The sequence below is a fragment of the Egretta garzetta genome, unplaced genomic scaffold (genome assembly GCF_000687185.1).
Source record: "Egretta garzetta isolate BGI_Z169 unplaced genomic scaffold, ASM68718v1 scaffold292, whole genome shotgun sequence".
Taxonomy (NCBI): domain Eukaryota; kingdom Metazoa; phylum Chordata; class Aves; order Pelecaniformes; family Ardeidae; genus Egretta; species Egretta garzetta.
The window spans coordinates 1,601,297-1,621,744 of record NW_009258789.1 but is presented as its reverse complement, the minus strand read 5'-3'; the positions used below and the strand labels follow the sequence as shown (position 1 = coordinate 1,621,744).

At 39.6% G+C, this 20,448-nt stretch overlaps 1 protein-coding gene across 1 annotated transcript; it reads left to right on the top strand.

The window, feature by feature from the left end:
• The first annotated feature begins 2,433 nt into the window (after positions 1–2,433).
• LOC104135869 (acyl-coenzyme A synthetase ACSM4, mitochondrial) lies at positions 2,434–11,555 on the top strand. The gene is made up of 13 exons (XM_009649559.1): positions 2,434–2,634; positions 3,468–3,678; positions 4,097–4,304; positions 4,683–4,826; positions 5,573–5,729; positions 6,363–6,442; positions 7,222–7,345; positions 7,864–7,944; positions 8,055–8,156; positions 8,534–8,661; positions 9,346–9,445; positions 10,619–10,738; positions 11,469–11,555. Exons 1-13 carry the CDS (start codon positions 2,434–2,436, stop codon positions 11,553–11,555), a joined length of 1,743 nt encoding a protein of 580 aa, XP_009647854.1.
• The last annotated feature ends 8,893 nt before the right edge of the window (positions 11,556–20,448 follow it).

Sequence of the window (20,448 nt, the reverse complement as noted above, 5' to 3'; positions counted from 1 at the left end):
AAAGGGTTTCACTCCAAATTCTTTTTGACAGAGTGTCCAGTTTTCACGTCTCAGATAAAGGCTAATCTTCACAGTACCTTGCTTGGGGAACACGTCCTGGAAGCCAAATGAACTGAATGAAGAGGATCTACCCCAGCCAGCTCTCAATCTATACTGTCCACAGCCAACAGGTCAGGAAGACATTTGTCTAAATTCCTGGTGTTGATCACTGAGAAGTAGCAGATGATCCTAAATCAGGAAAAGTAATTTCTGATTCTTGCAGCAGTTCAGATGACTTTGCCATTACTGCATCATTTCCTCCATTTTCTTACTTCATTTTCACCTCTAAGTTTGCAGGTGAAAAAGTGCTAAAAACTGTTGAAGGCTCTCACAGCAAAACTTTGCTGACATTTTTGTAGACCACTAGGGAACCCTGGATTTAAAAGGTTTTTCATCTTGCTGGTCTTGAACACCATTTCCAGTCTTGAATACTGTTCCTGAATGTTCTTTGTCTCCTCTTTTCTTTACAGGCTATTGTGTAGATTTTGTCATTGCAATGCTCTGAAATCTGTAGATTATAGCTAAAGCACAGAATTAAAGCAGACTAAGAAATGAGAAATATCTTACTATGTTATTAAAAAGAATAATAAAAAAGATCGGGCTTTTCTGTTAAAGGAATGAAAGTGGATCCATTGGTTTTTAGCATTAACAGTGGAGGTCACAACCTCAAAGAAGACATATTTAGGGAACATTTAAAAGACTATTTTTCACCAGTAAAACGTTTTTAGATAATTTTTTCCACCAGGTCCTGTTAATAGATTTTTGATTTAAAATGTAAGTACCATCTAAATAAGTTTCTGCTCTATAATCCTGATTCTGAAGTGGGTGGCACTTAGGGACATAATAACACTTAATGTTATATCCATGTCCTGTGATTCTTTCTCAGGAGCAAATGATATCCTATGGGATTTTTTACAGCTGGTCAGTATTTCTGTACCGCAGTCTCCATGTAGCATGGAGAACACCATGAATTACTGTTGGTTTTGACAAAGGATCTGGGGGGGAAGATCTGCATCCAGATTTTCTATGCTGTCAGATATCACTGGAATGATTAAGTTGTCCAAGTTCCAGGTATTTGAGTTCATTCACCTGATAGCCAGATTAAATATTACTGTAAAAGCTTCTGCTAAGGAATAAGGAAATAATTCCTCTGTTACAAATACCTTACTTTTTCTTGGGGAATAAAATTTGAACAAAACTGAGATCTAAGCATCAGAGATACAAGGATAAGTCGTTACGGTTGAAGACACAGGACAAAGAGGTAAATGAATACAAAACAAACTTTAAAACCTGGGACAAAGGGCAAAACTTTGCAGCTTTGCTCCGGCCACAGAAATTCCACATGGAAAAGAACTTAATCAAGAGTTTACCTATAACTTTTTTTCCTACTTTGTAGATAGCTCCATCCTTTGTAAGAACAGAAGAGAAAATTAATTTCTATCTCAACAGTCACTCATCTGACCTTGTATTGAGTTCAGTAACTTGTGTTTAGTGCTTGAAAAAGGAAAATCAATAGAGGGACTCAGGTTTTAGAATCATCATAGGCCTCCAGGACTCCAATGGCTCCTGCTCTGACTGCGGGGCTCTTGCAGACACAAGCCGTGGTTTTTTTCCATGTTTGATGGTCTTTATGTGCACTTATGAGAAGCCTCTAAATAGCATTAAAATTGTTAGAGTTTATCACAGTTCTGAAGCAATCTTTTGGACTACTGAAAATAATAATAAATTGGACTTGAGAGCTTTTAGGATCATTACGGTGAGTACAGATGGAAGAGAGCATTTACAGCAAGCAAATTAGAAATGTCCAAGTCAAATTTGGGGACCTACATAAGGGATTACTGAAGTGAAGGTCTTGGCATATATGTGGTGAATGGATATACGAGCTAAAGCAGTGAGAATCTTGATGGAAGTAGTCTGGAAACATACTTCAGCTCCCTGTGAAGTAAGAAGAAAGACAATCAGCTACTGAATGATTTGGTGTAAGAACCAATAACCACCTTATAATGCAAACAGTAACATCTGATGTTGGGTTTGTCTAAGGAGAGTTGTGGGGCATTAGCAGCCCCAAAGAATACATCAAGAATCTATAAGGATCAGCTGAGCTACAGACAAGATGCCAGATCAGCACAGTACATTAAGTCCTTAAAAAGCTGGTGGTAATAAATATAAGAAAGCAGGATGGGGAACTTCACTTGTAATTTTACTGTTAAAAACATCAGTTTGGCTGTGACTAGCCTAAGTGACTTCAGTTAATAACTCATCAATTCATAACTGAATTGTCTTTGGATAATCTCAATTTCTTTTTTTTTTGTTGTTGTTGTTGCAGGATTCATAGGAACATTTCTGCAAATTTTCTTACATAGTCTATAGCATCTACATACACCATCTTCTGCCATGAAGTTCTTGTTTAAATTACAGACTCTAAAATCCTTGTGGACTCTGAAGCCTCCTAATAGGACTTTCCATGGACATGCCAGGCTGCTTGCCTCTGATGTACATTCACAGTATGAGTCAGTCAGACGGGGCAAACAGGAAATACCAAAGTACTTTAACTTTGCAAGTGATGTACTGGACAAATGGTCTGAAATTGAAAAGGTAAACAATCTTTTGTTGTGCAGATGAGATACTTTAATTAGAAATTTCATTTGAAATAAGTTGGGGGGTTTTTCTTTATCAAAAAATCAGTTGCCAAAACCAATTTTCATTAGGAATCTCACTCTTTCTTGCTTTATTTTAAAAGTGTCTCTGACGCTTGGTGCTCCCTATGGAGGTAGAAAAAGCAATGGAAAGTCCCTTTTGTCTTTGATTTAACCTCAGAATGGCTGTGCTTATTCCTTCTGCATACTGTGATATTAGATAGTTATATCATAAAAATACAGGTAACATAACAGTAACATTGCATGCTAGGGAAAATTCTCCCACAAATGTTTAATTGCCTTGCTCCAAAGTGGATTCTGTATTTGTCCAGATGCACTGTAGAGACCACTCAATTCCCCTCTTCCTGAGCAATCAGACTAGAAAGAGTCCTGGGATACTGTGTTGTCCTATCGTTTTATTTTGTCCTCTGCCTGTATTCCACAACTCCATCCAGAGTATCAGGAGTATTATGTGAAGTATTTCATGTTATCTGTTATTTTGCCAGAGCATTAAGGCATAAGGCTTAAACTGAAGTAGGATCCAGGAGTAGGACTTGAGTCTGGAGATAACTGGGGTGATAAACATTCCAGGTTCAGAAAAGGAGAATTTATTGGGTATATCTGAGCTTGATCCATAGCAAATCTCAATCCATTAAGGACAAGGGAAAAATAATAGCTTATATGCTCATTGTGAAATACTCAGATCTTCCATAATTTGCAGATATTTGTGCATTATAATTTCATGGTCTTTCAGAAGAGAATGTTTTGGTTTTGAATCCCTATGTTTTGCAGGCTGGAAAGAGACCGTCAAATCCTGCTTTTTGGTGGATAAATGGAAAAGGAGAAGAAGTGAAGTGGAGCTTTGAGGAGCTGGGGTTCCTGTCTCGGAAAGTGGCCAATGGGCTGACTAAAGTATGTGGGCTGCAGAAGGGGGACAGAATTTTTGTGATCCTACCACGAGTCCCAGAATGGTGGCTGGTGAAAGTGGCTTGCATACGAGCAGGTCAGTGAGCATATCTGACACTGGTAAAACTGGTTAATGCGAATCAGTTGACAGGATCAAGAATTTATATGGTTTATAAAGGAAAAGTAATGTAATAATCTAGTGAGTGGCCTAGCTACCAATTACGCAGGCAGTCCTGAAGGATTTGCACTAGGTGCTGTAGGACAGGTGGCTGTGCAGCAGGCATGGAGATGACAGAAGGCAGGGAAGAGCTATGGAAGTCACCAGACAGGTCCACATTTCATTCCTTACAGGAAAGCACAAGCAGCTGCGTTACTCCATGGTGACTGTTCAGCTTGGGAATGCCAGGGCAAATTAATCTCAGAGGTCAGTTTGGGAGTAGTTAATAGTTTAGGTTCTTAGAAAAGCGTCAGATGTAAAAAACGCCATCCCAAACTTAACTTTATTGCTCTTCCAGGAATTGTCTTAATTCCAGGAGTATCCCAGTTATCAGCCAAAGACATATTGTATCGACTCCAGGCATCAAAGGCCACATGCATAATTACTGATGACACACTGGCTCCTGCTGTGGACTCGGTGGCATCTGAGTGTCAGTTTCTGAAAACCAAGCTAATTGTGTCCAAAGGCAGTAGGCGGGGATGGCTGAACTTCACTGACCTGTACAAGTGAGTATGAGTTAGTGACACTGCAGTCACGATGCAGAAAGCAGACCTGTTCTTCGCAAGTGCTCACTTACAAGTATTCATTGACTAAAAAAACTCAGCAAATGCCAGCATTAAGATGTTAATCGTGACTGCTTGATTGCTGATCCACATCAGAGTTGTTTACTAGCAGTGGTCTTGTTCTAGGAAGTTTATATCCTGTTCTTAAGGGGAAGTCTGTCTCTGAGGTAGTGTAACTCCACATTATTTTAGTCTAATTTGGTGAAAAGCTTCTGTGAAGCTTATTTGGGGTAGGAGTTCTGCAATATGCAATGCTTTATTACATTCCAAAGCCCGTGTAAAGTAACCACTGAAGTCACGACTGCATTCTCTGTTTTAAAGAAACCAATCTGCTGACCATTCCTGTGTCAAAACAAGGATTCAAGACTCACTGAGTATCTTCTTTACCAGTGGAACCACAGGTTCTCCGAAGATGACTGAACATTCCCAGGGTAGTCTTGGTTTCAGACCCCTTTTAAATGAAAGGTATGAAAGGCTTGAGCCTGGCTGAACACAGAATAATTGAAGCTGCATAGTAGAACTGATGAAAAATGGCTGAATAAGAAATACCAATGTATGGCCCCAGTCCTTCTCCCTCTGAAACTGGACTAGAAACTCCAGATTTCTGGGGAGTAGGATCACCCCTGGTGTTTCCATTTTTCAATTAATATCTCTTACCCTTTCTTTAGAGTGGTTCAAAGGACAAGCATCAGCTGGGAATACTTAAGATATACCATGCTGTTTGGGTTGCAAAAAACTTTGTGACATGTGTAGATGAGCAGAGGCAGAGTTTATGTTGGTTGCACAGATCGCCCTGGTCCCTCGGCAGCCTTAGAACTGAAATACCTGGTGTCCAGCACAGCATCCATGAATACTGCTGATTCAGCCCTATTCTCCTACCTAGTGGAAAGCCACTTTATTGAAATTCAGACTCCTCTTTCCCTTACTCTACACTATCTTATGACTGACATCATATACATGTGATATAAGTATGTGTGTGTATATATGTATTTATGCAAACATATAGTTAGGTCACCTTTTCTCCTAGAGCTAGCTCATAAAACAAACTTATTCAGAGTGCCCAGAGCCCCTGTATCTTGTCAGAATTCTTGGGCTTGTTGGATTTTTTTGGTTTCTTTGTTTTGTGGTTTGGGTTTGTTCGTTTGATGGTTGATTTTTTTAAAGCAAAAATTTTTCATTATCTATATGTTCATTTTTTTCTGCTCTACCAGGTACTGGTTGGATTTGACTCCCTCAGACATGATATGGAGCACAGCAGATACAGGATGGATACTAACTTCACTGGCATCTGTTTTTGATCCCTGGGTTTTTGGATCATGCATCTTTATACATAAGCTACAACAGATTGAATCAGTAACCATCCTAAATGTAAGGAAAAACTCATGGAGATGTGTTAACTGCAGAAAGTGTGCAAAAAAAAAATTCTTAACAGCATCCATAGATTTCATGAGGCTTGTGTCCATAGTTGTGTTCAAGGTGCTGTATCCATTATGTAAAGCCCCTATTTGCATTTTTAATATACACAGAAGGGGCCAAACCTGCAGTTCATTCATACATTTTACTCATAGCTGGTGAGCATGTGAATGAAAATCATCCAAAAGCAGAACTAATTTCTTTCCTTTTGTTCTAGTGACTGTGGAAGTAATATCAGCTGTTTTAATGCAGACTGAAACAGAAGCGTTTCTCTACCCACACTGGACTAGATGAAAGTGAAAACCTCCCTGTAGTTTAGACAGAGACAGGCTTATTCTGCCCATGCTCCAAGCTGCGCAGTCTGAGTGTCATATAGACATGTTAGCATGGGATTTTGTCTAATCAAATATACTGTGAATCTGCATATTACACCAATGGAGGAGGGTTTCTTACCCAATAGAGAGCATATGATGCTTTTACATAGAAAGGACACCTACGTTTGCCCCCGATATCACCTGTTTACTGTACATCCACAAGGTGGTTTTTCTTCTGAGCTTCATATGTCCATCTTGTTGTTTAACTCACTAGACTCTCTGCAGATTCCCTATTGGCACGCTGGTTGGTGCTCCAACATTGTTCCGCATGCTGGTGCAAAATGATCTCTCCAAGTACGTCAAGAAATTATTTACTGATGTTTAATTTACCCTGACTAAACTTACTAATCTCCCAGATCTAGGTGCCTGACCCAAAATAGGGTAGTAATTTAGTTTAAAATATCCTTCATGAAAAGACAGTCATACGAAATTTGAGAGTTTTGCTGAGTTTTATGATCAAACATACAGAAACTTGATGTTTTCCCTCAGAAATTTGAGACTTCCACTGTTGAACTTGTGAGCAGATCCCTGAGGGTATGAACCTGAGTGCCTGTTAAATCCTTTATCATAATTTTCAGTTACCACATTAATTGTCCATGCTTTGGGAAGGACTGTCATCCTAGAAAGTCAGTGTCAGCATAACCGTGAGGGAGTGATTTGTTGTGGCAGTTGTACATCATGCCCTGCTCCAGTTCTCACTGCCTGCCACTGTTCCTTCCTCCCCTCTTGCACTTTCTCACTTGGGCTGTTGCAGAGGGTCAGCAGTCAGGGCCCTGGCTCAGCAAATCACTCTGTGCTTTGTTACAGGCATGTCTTTAAATCCCAGCTGACTTCAGAAAAATTTTTACTTCATTTTTCATGTGTGTTTAACTCTGACCGCTACTACTCATATGTATAGTGTTCAGCACAGACTGATATCCTTGCTGGATCAGGAATCCTCTGATTTCCCCCCTTCATGGGACTAACTCTCCCAGAAAACAGCTCTCCAGTATTATTTGTTTATAGTTGCATGTTCCTTGACTTGCACAATAGATTTAAGCACTGCGTCTCTTGGTTTTTAACTCCCTGTGAAGCTACAAATTCATGAACCTGAAGCACTGCATAAGTGGAGGGGAGCCACTCAACCCAGAAGTCATGGAGCAGTGGAAAAGGAAGACTGGGCTGGACATCCATGAAGTATATGGCCAGACTGAAACGGTACATCTGTAGGGTCAATATTCTATTAAATCTTTGTAATTCCTTTTTGCTTTATGGTGTTTTAATATTTGTTCTTAAAGAACACAGCCTGTTTCTTCCTTCACGGTTCTGTGAATGTTCCAGTAATCTCCTCCCCTGATAACCTGTGAAAAAATACCCTTTCATGGCTCTCCTCACAGAACCTGCCAGAAACATGGATTGTTGGGAGATGTGCTCTAATATTTCCATAAATGTCCTTAAGCAAATTCCAAGTGACAGTGACAGGCAAGAGGACAGAGTTTGATTCTAAGGAAGAAGCCTGATTAGCAGAGGGCATGAATTCTTCACTGATAACGGAACAGGATTCTTTCAGGGAGTTTCTTGATTTTGCTTATCTGTACCATACAGTGCTGACATAAAAGATCCTGTGAATCTTAATTCCTTGCTTAGGAATTCTTCTAGAAAATGCATTTAATGAATTGAATGTGAATGTAGCAGTTTTCTATTGCAAAACTTGGGTTTGATTTTGATTTTTACAGGGAGTAATCTGCTCCGTTTTTAAAGGAATGAAGATTAAACCTGGATCGATGGGGAAGGCAGCTCCCCTTTATGATGTGCAGGTTTGTTGTCTGCTCTTTATATCCTTTCATAGGGGTTTTTCATTTGATTGGGTTTGGGTTTGGGGTTTTTTTTCCCATTGGACTAAAATACGTGTTGTTTTTCGTTCCAGATCATAGACAAAAATGCTAATATTCTGCCTCCAGGACAACAGGGGGAAATTGCTGTCAGAAGCAAACCTATAAGACCACTTGGTTTATTCTCTGAATATGTAGTAAGGGCTTTATTTTATTCCTCACCACCACCAATCTCCCCAAAATCTCTCCAATTGCATAGTGGTTCAGAAGGCTGAATATTTTTCACCAGTTTGTTATTTATTACCAGAAAAATTTGTTTGTTTGGATTGGTGGATGTTAGAAAAGGGAAGAGAAGAATTTGCTCAAGACTCAGTTAAATCTTTTTTTAAAGAATCAAAATGGTTTCTGTTTTTAAAAACTATTTTTTTGTATTTTATAGTAATGTCAGTGTAATTCTTGAGCATCCTTGACTGAAAAATTAAGTTCCAGTGCATTTAATATTATGTGTGTTATAGCATAATGTATAGCTAATGCATGCTCAAAATTTAAACTGTTGTTTGTAAACCACTTTGAGGATAACCCTAAGAAAACTGCAGAAAGTGAACGTGGGGATTTTTATGTCACTGGAGACAGAGGGACTATGGATGAAGATGGGTATTTTCAGTTTATTGGAAGAGACGATGACATCATCATTTCTTCAGGGTCAGTTTGCATGCTTCCTTACTAATCTGCCATTGTATAATCTTACATGTTGTGTTCCTGGTGAGCTTCTGACATGATAGTCCTATGATGAATGTATTTACCCCTTGATTTAGGAATACTTGCTTTTATTATTAGCTTTTCATAGACCTGCAGTGTCATCTTGGTGATGTCCGTGGCATCTCTGTATCCGTTTTCCCTGCAACATCTCATCTGTTCCAACAAAGAGTGAAGACTTCTACTGGCAGAGGAGGGATTTTAATCTAGTTTGGGTTTTGACTAAAATTGAAGGACATCTCTGTTGGACTTGAAGAGCATTGAAACATTTTATTTTTAACATGTTTAAATGAAATAATTTGATATTGTATGATGTGATACCATAATGTGGCATCAGCTGGTACTGCAGACCACAGCTATCAGGGTGGGATGGAGCTCCAGCTTTGGAGCCACAAGGAAAGGAAGAGATGGAGAGGTATCCGCAGCCCCAGCAGTCCTCTACCATGTGACCACCATGAAATGCTCCTACCTTCTAACACAGCCAACTTTCCCATTCTGCCTAAAGCTTCTATAGTTGGTTGTTGGTTTGGTTGGGGGAGGGGGTGTTCTTCAAGATTACAATTAAAAAACGTTTGGTACTGGTTTTCCAGCTCATAAAACCAAATCCTACATTTTTCTTTCCTTACCTAGTTATCGCATTGGGCCATTTGAAGTAGAGAGTGCCCTGATAGAGCACCCAGCAGTGGCAGAAACAGCTGTTGTCAGCAGCCCAGATCCCCTCAGAGGAGAGGTAATGATGCTGAACAGTGGTGGGGGAAGTAATAAGTTTGTTTAAATTTATAACTATATAAAGCAGTTCCTACTTTACTGAATAATGTACCGCTCTAAGGCAGTCATGTCATCATAGGTAATCCTACTTGGGGTGATGGGCAAAATCCCTTCCCATTTACATGCCTTTGCTATTATAGAATCATAGAATTGTTTAGATTGGAAAAGACCATCAAGTCCAACCATTAACCTAATACTGCCAAGTCCACCACTAGCCGTGTCCCTAAGCACCACATCCAGGTGTCTTTTCCAGGGAGGGTGACTCGAACACTTTCCTGGGCAGCCTGTTCCAATGCTTAACAACCTTTTTGGTGAAGAAATTTTTCCTAATGTCCAATCTAAACCTCCCCTGGTGCAACCTGAGGCCATTTCCTCTTGTCCTATTGCTTGTTACTTGGGAGAAGAGACAGACCCCCACCTTGCTACCCCCTCCTTTCAGGTAGTTGTAGAGGATGGTAAGGTCTCCCCTGAGCTTCCTTTTTTTCAGGCTGAATGACCCCAGTTCCCTTAGCCAGTCCTCACAAGACTTGTGCTCCAGACCCCTCACCAGTTTCATTGCCCTTGTTTGGATCCGTGAAGTTTCTTAGTTTCTTTTCATCCCAAGAAGGTCTCCCCTGTTGAGAACATTACAATGATATTTACTTTCCCCTTGCTGTTAAGCACTTGTCTATACACTGAAATTGTCTTTTCTGGCTGTCTTGGTGTAGCCAAAGTTATAGTATAACTGCCGTAGCGTTAGACTTGGGCTACACATATGGAGAAAGGACAGTCCTATGCTGGGATGATACAGGCCTCCTGTCCTCAGTGTGAACTTCAGAGAGAAACAGAATGTCCCTCAGCTTCAGGGTCAACTCTGCAGAGACACCTCTTAGTACTCCTCCTTCTTGACCTCCGCTGAGAGGATACAGCAAGTGCTCTTGCTTTGTAATGAGGGCAGGAAAACTGTGCTTTCAGCTTTATCCTTCTGCATAGACACGTGCAGAAGCTGAGCATAACCATTTCTTATATTGTGCTGTTTTCTCTGTTTCTCCCTTTTGCAGGTCATGACTCTCAGCAGTACTGCCCATTGGTAACCTGTATGTCAGTGCTTAAAAATGGATGGTGTCAGATCACTTTTGTTGACCTTACCTTACAGGTTGTGAAAGCATTTGTGGTCCTGTCCCCAACCTTTTCATCCAGTGACCTGGAGAGCTTAACCTGTGACTTGCAGGAGCATGTCAAGAAAACTACTGCTCCATACAAATACCCTAGAAAGGTAAGTGCTCCTGACGAGAAACTTCAAACCAGGGCACCTTTCCATAAATCTCAGGAGAATTACTATTTGTTTTTTCATGATTCACCTGAAATAGACAGTGGTAAAGATTCAGCTAGAGCACTGGCTCCAGAAAATCTTGCTTAAGTAACATTAGTTTACATTGGTTTTCATGCATTTGAGTAAAGTGTTTGTTTAAACCTCTCAAAAATGTCTAGGCTTCGTATGATATCCTAGTTAAATTCGCATGTTCTAAGTCAGGCTCACAATCATAATTCTCCATTTCGTATTTATTCTTCAACCAAGCACTCTCTGGTGACTTTACAGTAGTATCTGACTGAATCTGGTCCCCACAGTTAATAAATAAGAAGAAAGCCCAGGAGGGTACACTTGATGTTTCTCAGTAATCACAGCACTAGAAGGAAAAGAGCTACTAGCAGTGCCTTAGTTCACTTGTGCAGAACTCATAGGAACCAAGGACCATTAAAGAGTTTGTGCCAGTAATGTCCCTTTTTTCTTCTTTTTGTCATTCATCTCTGACCTCTGATACCATTTATGTATTCATCCTTCTGTTACGGTACTCAGTTTGGTTACCTGGGGGGCAGATACACAGATGTTTGGCCATCTAGGCAGCCAAAGAAATTGTTTCACAAGTGGCACATATGCTGAGAGCCAGTCTTGGAAAACCAACTGTAGAACAGGTTACATTGTTTTATGTCTTTTTTCTATTTAGGTGGAATTTGTCCAAGAGCTGCCAAAGACAGTCACTGGGAAGATCAAGAGGAACGAATTAAGAAACAAAGAGTGGGGACGGATGTAGTATTGTTTGGAATTGAACTTTTTTCATTCCATTAACACTCTATAAATTCCTCTGCTGTAACTGCCCTCCTTCTGATCTATTTTTGTTAAATGCCTGAGCATCAAGAACTATAGATAATGTCAAGATGTGATGTTTGTGCCTGCTTGCAAAGCTTCTAATATCAGTACCGCAGTTTCAGTTCCTGAAGCATTGCTGGGAAAGCAAACAAACCATGCAAGTCCATTCAGTCCTGAACATCCACAGATTCACCAGAATTTGACTGGTGACCCATCTCTTTTAGATAGCATCCAAGATCAGTGAAGAGATATTGCTGATACTGATTGTCTAGCTTCAAGCTTCCAAAAAGGCAGGCATGGATTTGAGTGGTTTAAATGGTTTGTCCTTAAATCCAGTATGTTTAAACTGAATGCAGCCCTCCTATCGTTTACTGAAGATGGAAAGACGCCCCTTTATTGATACCACCATAAACCTTCATAAACCTTTCTTGTTTAATACATGTGTTGATGACAAGCAGTGCCAGCTTCTCCCATACTTTATCCACAAATACTCTCTCATACAGAAGTAGCTTCCTTGCTCGTCCTCTGTTCTAATCTTTGTGCTCAGTAGACAAAACTCCTGTACCACTTCTGGTGGTCTTTAAAATGAAGTTTGCTGTTGGGCAGGTGACACCATTTGTAGAACAGACCATGGTTCTTTGCCATAGCAGACACTTGCTACAGGACCAGTCTGTTTCTGAAGCCACTTAGGGGTTAAACCAGTGAAAAACCTCCCTTGATCTGGTTTGGATGATCATGTCTCTGTTTAACATTTAGCTCTTAGCTTTATGAAGAAGCATGTACTGTAGTGTACACATTCTTATCTTACAATTGCACATGCAATAGTGGCCCAAACTTTAAGGCTATATCAGTTCTTAGCTATTCATCCTCAGGTTTTTTTAATTTTGTGTACTCAAAGAAGATTTCATTTTCTGGCATGAATTTTCATTATGTGACAAAAACATCTCCAGCCTTGGAGTCCTCTTCTGTTCATTGCATAAATAAAAATTCCTGGAGAACAGTAGCATTTTTAGGAAGGAAAGAAGGTCTTTTACAGCTGTGTCTCACTCCCTGGAGTTCTGTGTCTACTGCAGCTGTAAAGTGAGATTTGGAGAATTCTAATTTTGTGAAAGTAAAATATTTCTTGAGAGTAAACACTTTGCTTATTTCAATGAAACAATTTATGTACTAGCAACTACTGAAATGAAAGCAATTGTCAATAAATACATCATTTACTTCATTCTTTTCTTGACACAACCTTCATTATTTGTAATGCTCCTTAGTGTTCCACTGAGATTTCAGCACATTTTTCACTATTTCACTCCTAAGGTTTCTAGGAGCATTAGATTATGTGATTATAAAACTACTGATTTGTTTCTTGAATACACTTGTTTGGGCATGTAACTTGTCACTGCCCCAAGCTCTTTTCTGTACCCAGTTCAGTTTCCCTTAAAAACCATGTACTCCTGGGCCTTCCAGGGACTCTACACCTTCTACATCTTTCTGCTTGGTTTCAAATGAACAAGTGTTTAAAAACAACAACAAGTGGACAAAACCACAAAAAGTCCTCAAAAAGTGTAAACAAGTGTACAAAGTGGAATTCAGAGCCCCTGGAAACTATCCTTGTCTCTGCCGTTAGCTATTTGGGCAGTTACACTCCAGTAATGTCTGAGGACTGGGAGGTTGATTTTCTTTCTTTTTTTTTCCCCCTCAGCAAATTTAAGGACCTAAAATCAAGCAACTAAATTCAGAGTTGGGAAAGTTCAGATTTGGGATTTCCGTGGGTTTATGATTCTTGACTCTAAATTCTAGTGTGGCTCATTAGAATAATTTCCTCTAGGCTTCAGTGCTAGAACTCTCACAAGGGTGATGCCTTGCTTAACTGACCTTAGAAACTGGGTTTCTGTTGTACTCTAGTACCCAGATTTTTGCATGAATGGGCTGGGATCAAACTGAAGCAGACTGCCAGGTTGGTTGTGCCACATGCTGTGGCTGTAGTCTGTGAGGCGCTCTACTCCCTGCTGCAGCAACCTCTTATTGATATTCAGTACACTGTTCTGTCTCATGTTCAAGGTAGACAGTTTGTTTAATTCTCCTCCTCTGGCCAGGATCAGAGAATCACCAGTACATTTCCTCTGATCCATGAAGCTACAAGCAGCTGAAAGCAAAATGCATCTCTTTAGCACATGGCTTTCTTTTGGAGCCACAAGGTTTGAAAGTTGACTGGATTGTATCATTCTGGCTGAAAAACAGGATTTTCAATGGACAAGCCTTTCCCTTTGAGATCTCCTCTCCATCCCTCTTACAGCCCAGCTTCAATTTGATGTTATTCTCAGAGATGATAGAAAAAGTAAAACCTGCATCAGAAAGGTATTCTGTATCAAATATATTTTTATGCATTATTTCCTGAGAGTTTAGACTCTTGTCCAAAGCCCATGGAAGGAATGTGGTGACTTTGGTACAGATGGTCTCTACAGGGATTACGGAAGTGCAACATTATGATGAGGTTGCAAAACAACCTCACCCAGGTGCTAATGCTGCCAGTGCCTCTGCATGTTTTGCCTAATGTCTGCAAAGACAACGCTGTTCTCTCTTGTTGTATCAGAATGACAAGGAAACAGAAATGGATCATAAGGAGGAAGTTGTGTTCTTGAGTCTTTCTGGTCTTCAGCCTCATGCTTCAGCCATTTCTTTTGATGTTTTATGTGTGTTTAGAATGGGAAACACAGCTGTTCTCAGGACAACAAACAAGTAAAATAACTCATTATAGTTCTTTTAGAGGACTTGTTTCTCTCTTTTGAGGTTTTATAAAGTAGAGAGGAATCTTAAGTTTCAGCTGGGGACAGGGAACATATTTCTTCTTAAGTGTTTTCCCCTTAGTGGTCATATAAATTTTTTCTGGTTTGAGATAGTGGCAGCACAAGTCCTGAAAATGCATTGCTACAGCTGAGGGACTAGCAGTTTTAATTGCACCAAGATTCAAAATCCACATTTTTGGTGTAGGATGAGAACCATGTGTAGGTGTCCCCTTCTTTTGATGGCATGTCTCTTGTCTTCCAACCGCTAGGCCAGGAGTGGAATTCTTAGTGCAAGGTTGGGAGTATTTGGCGTGTTTTTAAACTGTGAGGCGTGTTATTATATGTAGTATGAGACTACTATATTGTACAAGCAACATGTATTTATACTGAAAACTATTTTGAAATAGTAATGACTGTTTTGAAATAGGTATGAACATAAGACCCCATCTTTTCCTTTAACAACCCCCTGAGGTAAATTAAATGAAAACTGAGCTTATATTCAGTATGTGAGAAATCATCCTTTCATATATGATGCTATCGTACATCATGAGAAACTAGTAAGTCATAGAAATTCATGGTACCTGCATAATGTTGCATATATACATATATAGTCTCTGTGCGTGTGCATTGTGTGTATGTGTTTTGGCACATAAAATTGCTCTGCTTGCATTGGTAAGAAAGTTAATATTTAGTTTTATGTCTAGAAATCCTTAATACATTTCCAGAATGTGTTTGGCACTTGGTCTTGCAGATTTTCTGGATGGTGACTGTTGTGACTTTGCATGTGTTATTTTAGCCAGTCCATTGAGCAAGAGCATTTTATAAGTGACCTACAACTTCATCTCCTTTCCCACAATACAAAAAGTTGGAATAAAGCCGTAACAAAAAACAGAGCAGCCATTAGGTGACTCTGGTTTTAGTTATTCATAAGGCTTTTCAGATTGTTGATAAAACCAATTATTATGCTAATACTTGATCTGAGTCTTAATAGTCCCCCTGTAAAAAAATAACATAATTTATAAATTAAATTGATGTAAGCATATTTGTGTGGGAAGGGTTCATTATTGAAAAGATCAATTAGAGAAGGGGTAATTTGCCAAGTTCAGCCATTGCATTCAAGTGTTAGATTTAAGATGCAGACCAGAACTCTCCATCAGTGTCTGAGCTTCCATCAGCTGTTGGCAGAGCAACAGAGTCCAGCAGCTGCTTGTTTCCTAATGGATTTCTTAACAGTCCTAAAATCCAAAATAGTTATCTTCAAGTGCAATCTCACAGGCTTCTAGTGAGTGTAGAAAATTAAATCCCCCATGAGAGCAAGAGGTTTGTTTAATGTGATTCTACCAGAAGAAAAGTGAACAAAGTAAGGTTGTGGTGAAATCCTGCTGCAGCAGGGTCTGTCTGCCAAGGAGCCCATGCTCCGCACAGCTCCATGCTCTCAAGTCGGGTTCCCCTTCAGAGAGGGAGGCTGTGGGCACCATGGTCCTTTGCTTTTTAAGGCCTTTGAGAGTGTCACATATTTTGAATAGATGGGCTCAGTTGGAGGAGGTAACACACTTTGCCTCTTTAATTCAGATATTTACGCTTACTTCCAGTGGGTAATACAGCATGTGGATACATTTAAAAAAAAAAATGTTTATCTCAGCCTTCTGGTGATGCTTTCATAAAAGATCAGGATTTGTTTTCCTGTGGTAATTCCTGGGCTATCAGGTGCAGAGGTGATGTTATTTGCTGGGTAAGGGGCCAGGCATTCTCATCTAGATTCTTTAAACTTCATTGTCTATTATTATTACTATGGTCAGACTGGCTAGTTCTGGATAGAAAGCAGCATTTTCTTAGTATAGGAAATCAAGTAACAAAAATGTAAAGGAAGCAGAGAGGACTTTGTGCACTTCCCTTAACCAGATTAAATACTACCACAGTCTTTTTTCCCTTACCGCACTTATGATCTGCAGCAAAACGACACTGAAGGTAAACCCCTTCCACTAGGTGACAGGAAGCTACACTCCTGAGAGATTCCTGAAGGAATCAGGCCTGTTAATGAATGGAAAGAGGATTATGTGTATTCACAATGTCTACATCTGCTTAACCCCATTTGTAAATTCATTTTTCCTATTAAATGCTTTCTTTCTAATTTTTTTCTTGTCATTACCAAGCTTTGGATGAATTTTAATTCCTCTGATACACTATGGGGTCTGTCTGATACAGGCTGGATAAAATTTGACTATTCCACCTCATTTTTTCCATGGATTCAGGGATCATGTATCTTTTCACATGGCAAGCTACAGCATGACACAGCAACTATTTTAAATGTAAGAATAAAACCAGTGTGTCATTGAAAGAAAAAGCTGTTGTATTAGTGGGTTGTTAATGCAAGGCGCAAGGGGAGGCAGTGCTCTCAGTAGGGTGGAAATTCAAAAACATCTATTCAGTTTTTGTACCACCCACAGATGTATGGGATCTAGGGAAAGTCACATCTCTTTGTAATACCACAGATTTTTCTTAGTAAGAACAAGTAACGAAATCTCCCTCTCCACTGTAAACCATCCTGAGGCACGGTCTGTTCCCACCATATAAAGGTTTCACTGTCTCTGATTTTTGCTTGGTGTTTGGTTGTTGGAGTGCCCATGACAAGAAGTTTAAGCAAGTTTGCAGCAAATAGAACTCTTCTTCTTTTTTTTTTTTTAAAACACCCAGAGTCTGTCTACATTTCCTATCACCCTGTTTATCACTATTCCTATCACTGTTTATCTCATGATTTTGCAGCATGATCTTACCATTCCACCAGAACCATGTTACAGGCTGGAGCTTTCCGCCTTAGTCCCATCCCATACAGAGTGTGTTCTGCACTGTCAGAGTGCAATAATTTCAGAAGCTGGGATCCTCATGGAGATGTGCAAAATTGCCATTTCTGCTTCTATGCAGCTGGACCCTAGAATCAAACCATATTCTTTCCTTCAGTGATTCTAATGCATTTATTTCTTGGTTTTTTTTCCTGACATATGTGAAGTTATAAATTCAAGAGCCTGCAATACTGCATTGAGTGGAGGGACATAAACCTTCCTGCCATGATGGCAGAGTAGAGAAATAAGACAGGGTTAGATACCTGTGAATGTTACAGCCAGACTGAATCAATGTGTTTGCAGTCACTTGCATACAGTGTATATTGTGTGGAAATATCATTACAAATGTCTAGGGTAGAAGTTCCCTAGAGAAAAATTTTAACTTGGACCAGACTGTTGCATGGTGCCACTTGAGTGGTTCAGACGAGGAGAAACTCCAAGTCCCATAAATCCAAGATTGTGGACTTGCTCATCCCCCTACAAGAAATATCAGTAGAATGCTGACACTAATGACAGTGTAGCCAAGAACACTGCTCTGCTGTTTTGTTCACACCGATATAAATCAAAGGACATTTCTGAGAAGTAAATGGAGCCAAATTACAGTAAAGCAAATCTAAATCAGAGGCATTTCAAGACCAGTTGATTTAATCTGGAACACCACTTTGAATGAAAACGGGATTTTTCCCACTGAGTAGGATCTTTCACTGATGTAGGTCAATGCTGTTGTATGGATTTCTCTCAGCTGTGCTGATTTTACACCATTACATAAAGGAGTAGTGGACTTTAAAATCACAGTGAGAAAACATGTTTTTAAATTAACATCTTTTCTTCTAGAATTGTAGATCACTTAGTGAGTCAGCTGCAAACTTACCCATTTGTATAGAATAACAAACCACATAAACTCAGTTTTCTTTTATAAGCAGCTCATGAAGGGATGCAAATTAAGCGTGGTGCATTAGGAAAAGCAGTTCCACCTTACGATGTTCAGGTACCTAGATGAACATAAAGAATTCTGGTTGTTTCAGTCTGAAATAAGGTGATGTCATAGCACTGTTTTCTGTTCAGCAGCATATCACCTAACTCCTTGTGAGCGGGCTTTCTTTCATTTTAGGTAATAGATTAAAATGATAACATTCTGCCTCCAGGAGAAGGCTGCAACCTTGCCGTTCAGATCAAGCCAGCAAGGCCTTTCTGTCTTTTTGCTAAATACGCGGTAAGGAATCAAACACATTTTGTGTAACATTTTCAGTTCACTGGTGACTTTTGAAGTACCTCCCTCCAAACATGTATGCTTAGCTTACAAAAACTTGGGGTTTTCACACAGCTCTGAAGGCATCATAACTGATCTCAGAAGCACCAGGTTTGGTTTACCACTGAACCAAAGATTTCAGAATTTTTTACCCAGCTCTGTTTCTTGATACCACATTCTTATTTCCTTTCTAGGTATCACACTGGGCTGCTTGAAGTAGAGAGGGAGTACCCTGATCGAGCATCTAGCTGTCAACAGCTCAGACCCCATCTGAGGAGAGGCAGGGACAGTGATATTAGGAGCTACCTAAAACAGCTAATATATGTGTATATTGAGAAATAGCTATGCCTGTGAGGGAAATCTTGTCTTGTAATTAACGTTGTAAAGGTGTAGACTAGCATTTTCAAATACGTTTGAGGAGATGAAGAGGCATCTAACTTCCCTTTGATTTCAGAAAAATTAGGGGCATCTAGGCCGATTTGAAACTCCGGCAATGGCTTCTCTGAATCCCAGTCAGATCCTATACGTTGAAGCAACATCCCCTAGCTATTCTTCTTAGGAAGGCCATTAAGCAATTAATTCTTGAACACTATGAGGACATGATATGGCTGCCCAGACATCAGTGAAGAATTCCTCTCTGTTGGGAACTCTGCTATGCTCACTATAAGTAGTTTTAAGGCCCGTTTGTGCAGCTCAATAAGTGATAAAAGCCAAAAAGTTGTCCAGCATCTGGCTCAGAAACTTGTATTTCCACTGGCTTGAAAGAAATTTGATTGTAGAAAATTGCGTTATTCATCTTGGTATTTCTACTGAACATTATTCATCAGGTTAGTGATTGCTGAGTATTGCCTTACTATCACTCTCACTTTTAGGTGGTAAAAGCTTTTATTGTTCTGTCTCCTGAATTTACATCTCATGATCCTGAAAAATTAATTCATCAGCATGTGAAAAAAAGTTACTGCATCTACAAATACCCAAGAAAGGCAACTATCACTGAGTTCTGAATATACAAGTAGTTCCTGGCAATGCACCCTAAAATTAAAACTCCTCTAATCAAACCTAATAATCAGATTAGAAATACAATCAGGTTATACTTTGGAATAGTAGAATTTAGCTTTTTTTCCTTCTGGAACCTCTTTTAATCAGGTTTTGAAATGCAACATTGAAAATCTGACCCCATCCTAGCTACGTAAGTAAACACTGCTTAGCTGAACATCATAGGCCTCTCCTGATAGGATCTGATGTTGTCTTCTTACATTGAAACTACAGATGAACCTATATTAGATTTCACTGCAATTATGTACAGGAAAATGAAATGTTCCTTCACCTAATCAAATTGTGTCTATGAGTGTAAATTTATCCTAATTATTTTAAACAAAAGAATCAGATTTTACAAATCAAATATAGTTATATTAAATGTATTTCTAGGCATTTTGAATGACTAGTGGAACAGAAAAAGATAATGCTTGGATGTTACAGTAACAGGGGTTTGACTACTATAGCATGGGTGAAAGCCTCAGCTGGCAGCAATCAATAGCCTGTCAAGTTCCTCAGCAGAGTTATCAGAGTTTGCACTGGTCACAGATTATCAGGCTCAAAGGATACTGCAAGTTTTGGGGAATCTCAGCGTGATTTTCACAGCTCATTAATGGTGGCGGTAGGCTGTGCAGAGGGAAACAGTAGAACAGCCTTTCCAGGTGAGGCAGGAATCAAATTCCCCCAGCAGAGTGTCTAGAATGGTTGAAAAGAATCCCGGGGTGTCCATGTTCAGAATTAAACATGAACAGGATAAGCCCCACCTGGCTAAGCAATGATGTGCCAGCTCCCACCAAAAGTCTTCAAAATAGACTTCATTACCTGTCTTTGACTTCCCTCAGTTTCTGCATAGGGTCCCAAGAACAGTGGTGCAGGTTTTAAATTTCCTTTCTCTTTTCCCGAGTAACAGCTTTGTTCTGGGAGATAAAATTTTCT